The following is a 13,667-nucleotide window of genomic DNA, read 5'->3' as shown; positions in this document are numbered from 1 at the left end:
TCATAGCACAAGCGTCTATATCACTAAACAAGCAGCCATTCAAATTCGTCGCTGCAAAAATCGCGGGTAGCGAAGACAAGATTGAAAAATACACTCCGATATAATGGTCATATACTCTTGGGCCAATTACACTCCGTTTTAGAAAGATGACTCACTATTACATCCTATCTCTGGCCGGTCTTGGCATGCCTCTGGGCTGATTTACTTCCACAAGTGGCTCATTTGTAAATGAGAACCACAGGAAACAGATCATCCCGTATAGTCAGCCGGTGCTCGCCATTGCCTAGCTTGCCTCTGTTGTATGCCCGACAGGTTTCCTGTTGACAAAAAGCCACAATCCAGTCAGACTTCAATTATTCAACAGATTATTGGTAGTTATATTTTCCCTTACTGGCCGCTACAACCGTCCTTAAAAATTACAATATGTGGAGGAAATGGCACAGGTCAACAATGCACATCCAGTAAATAAAGCTGGTCTCGAGCAGCCAATCCGAACGCAGTGAGACATTTCATGAGCCTGTCACGCATTTGCACAAACAACTTAAACTCCCCAGTGGCAGAGCTACAATTTAGAAACCACTGCGTCAATAAAAAACTAGACCGTCACCATATGTTGCGCTGGTGCGGGCACTTTGATATACAACAGCGAAATGTTAGAATCAGAACTACGATTTTCTGTGACAAAAACATAGCGGACATTTTCAAAACCACCAGCAAGCAATGCTCGACAAGGATGATTTTTTTCTCAAAACTGTCCAATTACCTATTCCGCCGAAAATAAAGGCGAAATATTGACTCAAGACACTGTTAATGGTCAAAGAATCATTAAGAAATCCTTCATCATAACTTCCTCAGCAGGTGGCCGACACAAAGATGAAGTATAATGCCCCGGATCCTGCAGCAGCCGGGTCAGTTTCTGCATACAAATCCAAGCAGGGGCAGGAAAAACAAGGACTAGCCTTCAGAAAGTGGGTCATTCATCTGAACAGAGTTCAGAGAATTTCCAGCACTGGGAAAGATATGTTATGCGAGCACATAGATGTATTCAGTGGTGTAGACTGAACCCAGCTACACGGAGACTACAAAGGGGCCTTCCCATGGCTCATGAATAAGTCAAGGAAATGATTAGAAAAACAAGACAAGCCCGGCGGAGCGTGGCGCGCGCGCGCTTGGGGGCGGGGGAGCGGACCCTTTGAAGTGCTCCCAAAAGGCGGATTGCATGGCGGCACGATGCGCGTGATTGTGCGCGTGCTAGCCATGCAATCCGCTTTTGCTGTGATTTACAATGGGGTGGGAAGGTCGGGGTGGGGGAGGAGGGAACCAGAGCACAAATAGGTTCATATATTTATTAAGAGTATTGAATTTTTTTTTAGCTGATGCTTTTGCCGACATAGAACTGAAATATCATGTCAGATAGCTCCAATTTAGCAGTTCTCTTTTTTTTTTATCATTGCACCCATCCCAAGTGCCTGCATTACAGCCAGGGAGATGCAAATTGTAATGTATGCAGCCCAAATGGAATGTCCCTTTCTCATCGCGCATTTCCATATGTAATGGCGATTCACTGCTCTGGGTAAAAGCAGCTGGTTCTGGTAATCCTTCCACCACTTTCCAAAGGTGCCAGAAGCAGACCATCTCGCGGAGTCATTCTTGGTTATTCAGCGAGTCCGATAAATTTTTACAATAATTCTTCCATCAGCCAGATTATTCTTAAATGCATGGTGACAAAAGCTCAGATAACATTCTTGCGCTTCTCTTGTTAAGCCATGGCATTATTTTGTGCGCTTCTTGAGCTATGCAGGGTGTAAGCATCTTGAAGAGCAGCCCCGGCTCTACCCCTCCCCCAATGGCCGCTCTATGACTTAGAATGAGAAACCGGAAGAATCTTATCCAAGCCTCTTGTCACCATGCATTTAAGAATAATCAGGCTGACGGAAGAAATGTTGCAAAAATGTATTAGACTAGCAGAGTACCGAAGAATGACTCCATTTGACCGTTTTGGAAAGTTAGATAAGGGATTAGCAGAAAGGAGCTGCATTTACCCGTTTGGGATTTCTGACAGCCAAGGAGATACAGCGGCCCCAGCTCTACCCTGCCTCCTCCTCCAAAGGCCTCGCCTGCACAGCCTGTGAGGCCACAACGGAGAAGCAGAGCGGCCTCTAGCAACTGTCTGGGACAGGAAAGCAATGCAAAGTTGAATTGTAAACTCCACGTCTGCCACAGAAAATAAATGCATTTAACCTGTGAGGTGCGCTGGGGTGAAGTCACCATAATTAACCAATACAGGGTTGAAAATGTAAAAGCAGAGTTTGAGACAGGAAAGCAATGGCTCCTTAAAAGGTAACCGCGAGGTATCTCAAATAAGGCTACATCCTAAAACAAGCCTTCGATTATTAGCCTCCTGCTTGGTTTTATTACAAAGCCTAATGAAAGTTGGAAGATTGCCTGACACGAAGTTTGGAAGTGGAAGTGAAATAGCTTCTTTGAGTCAGACATTCTGTGGCATCACATTCAGAAAAATATAGAGTATTTTGTCTTCAACATTGAGAGTCTGGGGAACGGAGCAACATTGCACTGTATCGCGTCTATAACCAATTATGTAAACACGGGAGAGAGTGGTTTCAGATGGCTGTGTAAAGGAAAACGAGCTATAGGAGGAGAAGTAAAAAACTGTGCAAAATTAAATATGCTGCATACATCAATATAATTTACTCTCCCTAACACGCCTACTTTGTGACCCTTAGCAGACATGCCAGCCCTCCCGATTCAGGCGGGAGACTACCGATTTCACGGCTAGTCTCCCGCCTCCGGAATCAAGCTCCAAAAACCCGATTCCTCGGGGTTTCAGCTGACAGGGCTTGGTATTGTGTAACATGCTAATTCTTCCAGCAATAGTGGCGATGCAGGGGCTCTAGGAGGGGTGAAAATCCAACAAAGCCCCATTAACAAGGGAATGGTCTTTTAAAGACCTATGAAGTACTGGGGGGCGGCTGTGTGGGTGCCCGGGAAGTTGTTTCAGCCCGAGGTGCCACACACGAGGGAGGAGGGGGGGGGGGGGGGGGGGGGTTGGTGTATGCGCTGCCAGCAACCTGCCAGGCCAGTGCACAACACTTGCATCGCCCTCTCTCTGCCTGCCATTGCACTCCATGCTTCTGAAAGGTAAGACAAAAACGTGCATTTGAGGTTCAAATGTCCGATCCTGCAGCCGCACACTTCCAAAGCCCATACAGGACAGTAAACCGATTCACGGCCCCATTCTCCCGATTTTTTCCCAAAATTCTCCCACTATGCTCTTCTGAAATGTTGCCATGTATGCCTTAGTGTGTCCTTAACATGCGCCGATGTGTTCGATTTTCCGTGACTGCGCATGCTGTCCCCTTAACTGCTGCGTGATAACAAGTGTAAATGGTTTGCTTTGGCAACCTAGGGAATGGTTGTGCTTGGGCATTAGCAAACAAATATATTTGTTGTGCGCCTTAGTAAATAAAATTACATAACCAGAACATTACAACCGCTGTTACCTGCATTGGACTTAGCTAGTAGGTTCCCTCCACCATATATTTCACTTTATAAATCTATTGTTATGATCCAATGGTGCTTGGCTATAGGTCAGTAAGTAACTAGACACTGCTCCTTTCTGTTCCTTGCTCTGTTGTTTGGTGTTGCGAAACTGAAAGCGCCATGAAGTCTAACAAATCACAGCATGTGGTTACGAACAGAGCAATTGGCTTTTAACTGCTAATTCCTCACTAACGTAACCAGCTCTATTGTACAGCGCTCTGACACCTTTGGGTAATGTACGCGCTTTATAAAAATGCACTAAATAAATAAAATAAATAAATATATTAAATGGTGACATAGATCACATAGATTGTATTAGTAACTTCTGCTTTCAAATCGGCTTTGTGTTGTTGTTGCTGCTACTGCAAAGTGACGCACACAAGTTTCAGCAATGGAGAGCTGGTCTCTTCCAGCCCAAAGAGCCTGCACGGATGCCTGTTGCACGAAGCAGCCCCAAGAGCTGTGGGTCGCTTGGGAGGGATGTCAGAATGTGACGCAGCAGAGGACAGGAATCATGACTTGCCTCTTCAGCACTTAGGTGGGGCAGGGGGGGCTAAAGCTCGGCTGGACAGGGAGCGCAGATTTGGTTATTATATTGATCAAAGATATTTAAAAAAAAATAATTAAACAAGATGTCGGCTGTCGACATCTCTAGGGCCCCGCTGTATTTATATAGTACGGCTCATACCGGAGATGCTGGTGTGCTTCGAGGACGGGGCCAGCGCTGTGCATAGTGATAATGTGAGGCGCTGTGAAGTGGTGCTTAGTGGCACTCTGACAGCGCTCCAGCACAGCAAAAAAAAAAACGTTTGAAAGCCTGCTAGCTCACCTGCACGGCGACACCAAATGCTAATGCGGGAAGATTGAGGAAAAGTGTTATTTTGTCAGACCGAAGTCCTTCGAATAAAATAGGCACTGATTTGAGATATTAAACATGCCCCATTTTCAATTCGCGTAGCTGACACTATGATGTTTATTTTTACTGACAAACACATTTGGAAAAATGGAAAGAAGCTAGCAGCTCCTTTTAATGATAGAATCATTATTACTGTGAGTTTTGTTAAATCGATTTCAGTGGTCATCGTTTGCGCTGTTCAACGTGTGTGTAGGTTTGATGTCGCATTTCCGACTTTGCTTTGATGTTTCACTGGATCGATCGGCTGTAAGTTAAGAGGCGAACAGCGAGCCAGAGCCACTGTATTCAAAACACTTCCTTATCTAAGATATCAACCATAAACCACTGGGTCTCTGGGCAGATTTGACATGCCTGAGGCCAGGCGCCAGAAGAATCAAGGGGGAATGGGAGGGGGTGTAACGCAGGCTACAGCATGAACAAGACTAAAATACACAGACGTGCTAAAAACAACAAAACAGAAATCCAGCAGGCAATTAAGCAGCGCACGGAAAGGAGAATAAAACAAGCCCGGCGGAGCGTGGCGCGCGCGCGCTTGGGGGCGGGGGTGCGGACCCTTTGAAGTGCTCCCAAAAGGCGGATTGCATGGCGGCACGATGTTATGTTATGTTATTTATTCTTTTGTATAGCGCACGGCTACTCAAAAAGAGTGTCCCGGCGCTTTTGGAAAAGGAGGGCTGCAACACAATAACATAACCGTTAAAAAAAAAAAAAAAAAAAAACTAATGCCAAACAAATACATGCAAGAAAAACAGACTATTGGGTAAACAGCCAGGTTTTAAGGCCTTTTCTAAAGGCTAGTAGGTTGGTAGCTCCCCGTAGAGTGAATGGCAGAGAGTTCCACAACTGTGGCGCCAGAAGTCCAAAAGAGCGGCCTCCCAGGCGAGTTCTCTTCACACGCGGAACAACCGCCAAAAACAGGGATTCCGACCTCAAAGACCGGGTCGGCTGATAGAAGACCAATCTCTTTTGAAGATACTTTGCTCCCACCGCGTGGAGAGCTTTATAGGCCAGAGTCAGAGCCTTGAAGACGATCCGTTTCCGGATCTGGAGCCAATGCAAAGTTTTCAACAGGCCCGATACACTGGCCCGTCTATTTAATCCAAAAATAGCTCTCGCAGCCGCGTTCTGCACCACTTGGAGCCTCTGCAGCAAATACTCTGGCCGGCCCAGGTAAAGAATGTTAGAATAATCCAACCTGGACCCGATCAGAGCCTGCACTGTCAGTTTCCTATGCTTCTCAGACAGCAGGGGAAGAAACCTCCGCAGCATCCTAAGGATGCCGAAGCAAATGCCCGACACCCCGAGGATCTGGGATTTCAATGTTAGCCCCTTATCCATCTTGACCCCCAGATTCTTGGCGACTTGGGAGGAGCAAGACGGGGGAAACATATTAATCGGCCACCAGGCCTGCCAGTCTGGCTCTGTATCGCACCCAAAGAAGAGTACCTCAGACTTATCGGAATTGCACTTGAGGCTGTTCAGTTGGAACCATTGAAAAACAGCCCCAAGGCAATCCCGGATGCTCTCCCCGTCAAAGTCTCCTCCTCTCTTACACGAGAAGAGGAGCTGGGTGTCGTCAGCATAGGATACGATCTGGGCCCCATACGACTCCACCAATGCCGCCAACGGGGTCATGAAGATGTTGAATAGGGTCGGGCTCAAAATAGAGCCCTGAGGGACCCCGACTCCCAGACGCGGCATCACGGCAGAATCTGGCGATGCCCAGACCGTTTGCCCGCGGACGGCTAGAAAGGAGGAAAACCAGCCGAGCACCGTCCCCCGCAGACCTATCTCAAAGAGTCTAGCGAGAAGGCCCTCATGGGGGACGGTGTCGAACGCCGCCGACAAGTCCAACATCACCAGCATGGCTTTGCCCCCCGAGTCCAGAACCCCTTTAATGGTTTCTGAGACCTCAAGGAGCGCAGTCTCTGTGCTGTGATGGGGACGAAAACCCGACTGGGTGGCGTGCAAGATCTCGTTGGTCTCAAGAAAATTGGAAAGCACTACCTGAACGTGCTTTTCCAAGATCTTCGTGAGAGCCGGCAGCAGAGAGATGGGCCTATAGTTGACCGGGGCCTTCGGGTCTAGGCCTGGCTTTTTGAGCAATGGAATCACCATAGCCTGCTTCCAAGCATACGGGACCACTCCCTGACTCAGCGAAAGATTTAACAGCGGGTTTACCAGTGGATTGATCACCTCCGCAACTTTCGCTAAAAATTTAGCAGGGCATGGGTCGAGGGGCGAGCCCGATTTAAGGTTGCCTATTAGCGCTAAAGAGTCAGGGGCAGAGAGCGGAGGAAACACACTCAGCGTCACACCCGGCCAAGCTCGCAGGGATAAAATGGCCTCAGGATTAGTGTGGCCCATGGGCCCAGGCGATGAGAAAGAATCCTGTATACGTTGGATCTTGCTCGTAAAAAAATCAGCAAGGTCCGAAGCCCAGGTACCAGACGGTTTTTCGTCCGATGAGTTAGACCATGGGGAAATAAATTCTCTCACAATGGAGAAGATCTCCTTGCAGGAGTTAGAAGCCGCTTCTATTCTCCTGGCTAGATATGCTTTTTTTTTCAGGCGAATGTCCCGGTGATAGGCCTTGACCACCGTTTTATAGGTCAGCTTGGCTGCAGTATCATATTGTGCCCGCCAAGCTCTCTCGGCCACCTTACACTGCTGCCGCGTAGCCGACAGTGCTGTGGTAAACCAAGGCGCAGAGACCCGTTTCGGTGTCAGGCGGGGTGTCAGAACCGGGGCAAGATCATTCAGCCTGTCTAAGAGCCAAGCTTGCAGGGTCTCCAAGTCCCTATCCAGATCACCAGATAGGGAACATGGATGATCCACAGCAGCCTGGGCCAGCATCTCTGGGGTCACACGATGATATGCCCTATGGACACGACCCTGTTGCTGTGCCAAGGCAGCCACCGGTTTAACTATGCCTTTGATCGTAAATTTGGCAAGCAAGTGGTCTGACCATAGTACTGGTATAATCTCAATCACCTCGAGAGGGGAAGACGAGAACACCTGGTCAAGAGTGTGCCCCTTCTCGTGCGTAGGCTCCAGCAAATGAAGAATCAGTCCCAACGGGGCCATAGCCTCAGAAAGTTTGATAGCAGCAGGGTCAGACGGATCATCCATCCGAAAGTTGAAATCCCCTGCCACGATGCAGTGTTCCGCTTTCAGGGCCAGCCCCAACAACACGGAGTCCAGATCTTCAAAGAACGTACCGGGTGAACCAGGTGGTCTATACACAAGTAATCCCTTAACAGATTGATGTGGAGACAAAGTGATAGAAAAAGCGAGAGTCTCCGAACCTCGGATGTCCTTCCCTGGCAGGATCGCACAGGGCGTACCTTTCTTGACCACCAATGCCACTCCACCACCCCTCCCCTTAGCTCTATCCTTCCTGAAGATGTTATAATCAGGCGGGATTGCCGTGGCGACATCTGGGTTAGAAAATTCACCCCACCACGTCTCAGTAAGCATAAGACATAATGGCTTTACTGTATCTAAAAGCTCAAATATGTCTTGCGCATGTTTACTCGCCGACCTAGTGTTTAATAGCATGAAGCGATAACCCACACTGAGGATGTTATTATTGGGACGTGATAACTGAGCGCGGTTAGGGCGTGATTGTGCGCGTGCTAGCAATGCAATCCGCTTTTTGGGAGCACTTTCCAGCCCGCTCTCTATAGTCTCGCTTTGCAATCGCTTACGCGATAGCAAGGCGAGACCTAAAAAGGGGCACTTACCTACAGTCACCCATTGTAGTCTCCCAAAAGGCAAGCATTTGTTGGTTTTGAATAGAGCAGTAACTTCTGTGGTTGTGCCCGTCTTACCAGAAATAATTACTGCAAAAAGTAGTTTCTGAGATATAGGCCTCAATAAAGGCACCATGGGACCAGGCTTGTGAGTTCTGGCCCAGTAAGCCATGTGATGCTATCAAAAACTTGCGCTTTCAGTTACTCCCGACCATTAGATGGATCCTACATATTTAAAACATTGTGCACTATCCCCACTTATTGGGTGCCAGTGAACCAAACACTGGGTCACCAGGCCATCACCAGGAGGGTCAACAAGAGCACCAAACTTTGTTAGCAGAGTAGTACCCAAGGTTGGCCCAAGCCTATAGCTGGTTCTAGAGACCAGATACCTGTATTTCCACCCTCAAGCTAGAGTCAAATTCAGCTGAGAACTAGAGACCTTAGGTCTCCCCAAGACCCCCATGTTGAATTGAACTGAGCTCCAAAGGAAACACTGCCATAAGGTAAACTTGATTAGAATTTGAGCACCTCAATACTAGATGCTAAATAAATATTTTATGTTGTTACTGAGCCACAGTAGGTCTAACACACTCTGGATATGTGTTTATACTATTGTTGTTTCTGAAATAATTGTTCCTGGAGTATCAGCGGTAAAACTGTTCAGTGCTTATGAACAATACAATTCATGAAGGGGAATTCCCAGATTAACTTTGCCCTCTGTACATTTGTACAGACAAACAGGATGAATGTCAATGAAATGGTGTCATGCAAGACAGAGGCAATGGTCAGTTTATACCAAACAAGGTGAACCTTACCTGATAATCTGTGTGGTACTGAGTTAATGTTTTTTGCAAGAAAAGCTTCATTGAACTTTTTTGGATGTGTGTCTCCGAAAAGTCTGTTCATTTCTTGGTTTAACACTGTCCTGACTGCTTCCGGTAGTTCTTTACTTTCTGAAACTGTTTAAGAGAAAATTATTAAATGCAGAGACAAAATACAATGTCAAAAACTAAAAAGCAAATCACAGTCTTCTGGAGAAGATGTGCAATACATTACAACACCTCAGTAATGTCTAAAAGGCTGATCACATATTTAACTTATTGTGAAGTTGCCTTTGCTCAAACAATTTATGCACCTTTCACTTTCATTAGAAATAAATCGGTCAGATGAAACAGCCACAAGGCTAAAAATAAAAATTTTACATCAACACATAAGAAAGATCATATTGTACCACTTAATCCAAGGGTATGACACAAAGCTCTGTTGACTAAAATGGCCTATGAAAAAATTACAGGAAGGAAGCTAGCCACCTAGGACCCTGCCAAAAAATACCCAGAATAAATCTACATTGAGCATGATATGACTAGGTGAACAAGTCACTTACTTTTGGTGATATTTCTAGAAATACTCTGACCGGCTCCATTCTACAACCATTAGGGGCTCTGCTCTGGCCCTTTTAAAATCCTTTCATTCAGAGAGAACAATTAGTGACCCGGATGAATTCTCTTCCAGCACCTTCTCGCTACCATGCAGTGTTCTGTTGGCTCATCTTTGAGCCCTACGCTTTTTAATGTACGAGTTACTTACCTTCGGTAACTATGTATCTGGTAGAGACGATTCTAGCCACAGATTCCTTCATGTAGAATTATCCCCAGACGCGAGACCGGATCCGGATACCTTTTGCCACAGCATCCCTGCGTGCCGGAGGCAGGGCTACATCACGCGACTCCGCCCAGGCGTCGTCCGCGTACGTGATGTCAGCGAGGTCACATAAGACCCGCCCCGGCGCGCCTACGTCAGTTTTCTCCGGAGAACTTTTCCGCACCACAACACGGAACCATCAGATAAACTGTGGAAGCATGGGAACCGTGTGCGAAGAGCAGAAACAAATAGAAAGAAACAGTGACTAACACCACCACCAGAGGAGTGCCAACACCGCAGAACCCAAGGGCAGGGAAGAAGAAAGAACAAGCCGAAACCTGTGGCATCACCCTGCCAGCACATAGATAGCCTCCCATCCCTCTACCCTAGAGGCAGAAACATGCATAAAAGTCATGGCACACGCAGTAAACCCACTTCTCCCAGCCTGAGCAAGGAATGGGACCAGTCCCAAAACAGACAGGGACAACAAACCTCCAAGCCACCCCAACCTAGAGGGCAACCACCCACAAGGGACAAGTCAAGACATGGTCCAAGGCCCCTCATCAGAGGACAGCGATGGAAGGAAGGAAGGGAGGGCAGGATAGAAAGCAATCCCCTTGAAACCTGGAGTAGCCAGAGCAGCAGGGCACCGGAGCCCCATCCTCCAAAGAACCAGGGAGGAATGAACCGCCCCCAGACGGAGCCACCCGTCAACAACAATGAAGGCACTCACAGGAGACACAGCCCCCCCACCAGGAGGCGAGTACCGAAGACCAACCCCAAGGTCCTCGCAGAATAGGGGAGGAAGGGCGGGCCGTGAAGGAATCTGCGACTAGAATCGTCCACCAGATACATCATTACCGAAGGTAAGTAACTTGTACATCTGATAGACTAATAGCCGCAGATTCCTTCACAAAGAATAGATACCCTAGCAATACCCCTGGGAAGGAAGGTCTGCAAAAGGACCCCATTAGCCAATGCAGACCAGAAGGCGCCACAGGGGACCAGATCTGTGGACCAGGTAGAACTTCGCCTCTGCCAGGCCAAGGGAACCCCCACAAGCAAAACCCTATCGACCCCAAGGGGACGTAGGAGGTAAGGAGGCTTGTACGCTCACAACAGAGGAGGCAAGGACAGAGGCTGAAGCACCCCACTAGGCAACGCAGCTTTCGCCGAATGCCAAAACAGGAAGACCGAAGAAGAAGGAGCCTAGAGAGCCAAATAGGGAGAAGAAGGCAAGCCCACTCCAGATGGAGAGCAGCCTGCCAGCCAGAACAATGCTGGCAGACAAGGCCAGAAGCAAGAACCACCCGAGGGCCCAGGAAGGCCGAGTAGGCAACGCTTGGCAAGGGAGAACACAGACGCCCCAGACCGCAGAACGGGAGCAGGGAGAGGCCCGGGCCACCACCACGAGTGGCCGCGCACACAACCGCAGGAAGCAAAGCAACCTACGTAAACACCATGGAGAATAGGTACCCAAAGGCAACCAGAACCCTCCAGCACAGCGCAAGCCTTTTGACAGCCACCATAACTCCACATAGGGCACGTGAAGTCCCAAGATATGGGAACCCTCTTTGGAAGAACTTCCGCAGCAGAGGAAGAAACAAAGGAACCATGGGGAAAAAAGCAACCCCGCAGCAGGATTGACAGCAGCCCAAGCAAAGCAGAAGGCCCAATCTCAGGGCCAAGTCTGTGCAACAACTCCTGCAGAACTCACACAACAACAAAAGGGCCGTCCAGCAGCCAACAATGCCAAAGTCCCAAGGAAGGACGTAATTGGGCAGAAAACTATAACAGTCTGCCTAAGAAGGCCCAGAAGCAACCCTAACTCAGAAGTCACTGAGGAGGGGACGGAGGAGGAGGACAAGGCGGAGGAGGAGGACGGAGACCCGCCAAGAGCCTCTGGATGGCGGAGTCGGCCGGGTCATGCAACAACAGACTGCCATCAAATGAGAGATCAATGAGCCTCTCCCGAATATTTTCAGGGAAGACACCATTCCGAAGCCAAGCATGGCGACTGAGCGCGACCGAGGAAGCCATGGCCGGCCCAGCGCCTCAGAGATGTCCAGAGCGGAGCGGAGAATAAACGTCACAAGCTCCCGGCCATCCAAGGCATGATGCCGCAAATCCACCTACGCAGGCTCCTGTGACGCAGCAGTCCCCAGAGACTCAGCCGAGTCCCACAAACAGGAGGAGGCCTGAGCCAGCACACACAATGCGTTAAGGGCCCGCGATGGTCGAGGCGAAAATGTTGCATGTCCAGCCAGCGGGCCTCTCTGGACGGTGGAGCCAACAGGGGCGGCAGGAAGGGAAAAGCAGTCCGCAAAAGAGGGCTGGTGGCTGAGGGGTGAATGGACAGACACGCTGGGTCACGCTGCGTCGGAAGGTGTCGATGCAGAAGCTGCGGAGGCACCGGGTCCCCTGAGGCAGGACGCCTCCAAGCCCCCGTCAAGGCCGTAAGGAGCGAACCTTCAAATGGGAGCAAGAGTTCTCTTTCACCAGAGCCCTGGTGGAGGACCTCCAACAGATGGTCCACCGGAAAGTGAGCCACCGGGTCACCCATGCGGAGGACGCCCACAGTCGTGGACACCGCTTGAGCGAAGGCCGCATCCGTAGAGCCCCGCGGTGGCGAAAGCAGCTCCTCCTTGGGCGACGCCTGCAAACTAATGTGGCCGTCCCCGAGGCCAAGCGGGGCGGGCAAGAGCCAGACCTGGAAGTCAGGGGGAGGGACCTGCCTCTCTTCCGACAGACCCCTCTGCCTCAGGAAGGATGAGGAGCTGCCCTTCGAAGCCGGTAAAAAGGACACTACACGGCGGGCAGTCTCGGGGAGGACGATATCAATATGCAGCCTGCCTCCGGAGAAGAGGGAGAGTCCGAAGAAGACTCCGCAGAACGACCCCTGCGCGGGTCCGTAGAGTCTGCTGCTTGAGGTAAGACACCGGCACCATCCGGTGTCGCCGGGCAAGGGACCTCCAAGTCGTCCCGGAGCGGGGACCGGAGTGGGGCTGGAGCCGCACCGGCCTCGGAGCGGCGCCGGCCCGACCCCCGCCGAGGCAACCACCTGCGTGGGGGAACGGGACTGGCCCGGTCCCGAAGCCCTCCGCCGGCCATGGTCCAGAAGGAGGCGAAGGTCGCCCGGCAACCCTTGTGGCGGCGCCAGGGACGATACAACCTCCGACTCGCCATCCAATAAGGCAGCCGCCTGGGAGGAGGTACGAGGGGGGCCCGGAGAGGGACGAGGTGTCCACCCTCGACCCGGAGCGGGACGAGGAGTGTCCACCGACCCCTGTGGCTCCGCACGGTCCAGCTGCTGCCTGCGCCATAGCGGCGTCACCTCGGCCTTCGACAGCATCACCCTGCCAATGGACCGAGAGGGGCTCGGGGATGTGATCCGAGCCCCGGCGACCTCCCGCGACACCACAGGGACCCCCGCAGGAGTTTGCAGCGAGGCAGAGACGCCATGGCCTGAAGGAGGTGCCCCAGAGGAGCCGCACCTCGACAGAACCACATCCTCCAAACCTGGATCCGACCCAGCTGGGGCCAGTGGCGCCACGAAGGGCCCTGCGCAGAGCGAGGGATCCGCCGACGCCCCAGAAGGTGAAGGAGAGGGAAACGCCAGCGAGGCATGCAAAGCAGCCGCGTAAGCCTCCATCTGGACTCTCGACACCCCAGCACCGGGAAACGGTGGGTAGGACAACACGCGGGGCCGCATCACCCGCGGAGCATCCACGCCCCCAGGAGGCTGGCAACCAGCCTCCGGGGACAAACTGCGACACTTACCCACCAGGGAG

At 50.6% G+C, this 13,667-nt stretch overlaps 1 protein-coding gene across 2 annotated transcripts in view; it reads right to left on the bottom strand.

The window, feature by feature from the left end:
• Window positions 1-13,667, bottom strand: part of NAA15 (N-alpha-acetyltransferase 15, NatA auxiliary subunit) — a 703,732-nt gene that overhangs the window by 77,657 nt on the left and 612,408 nt on the right. For both annotated transcript variants that reach the window (XM_085641522.1, XM_085641523.1), the window contains one exon: window positions 9,051-9,194. In XM_085641522.1, the coding sequence (XP_085497648.1) occupies window positions 9,051-9,194 (144 nt within the window). The remainder of the gene's footprint in view (window positions 1-9,050; window positions 9,195-13,667) is intronic.

This window comes from Triturus cristatus, chromosome 2_2, assembly GCF_964204655.1.
Source record: "Triturus cristatus chromosome 2_2, aTriCri1.1, whole genome shotgun sequence".
NCBI classification, from domain to species: domain Eukaryota; kingdom Metazoa; phylum Chordata; class Amphibia; order Caudata; family Salamandridae; genus Triturus; species Triturus cristatus.
Note: the sequence above shows the minus strand (reverse complement) of the source record. Positions and strands in the feature narration are given on the sequence as shown.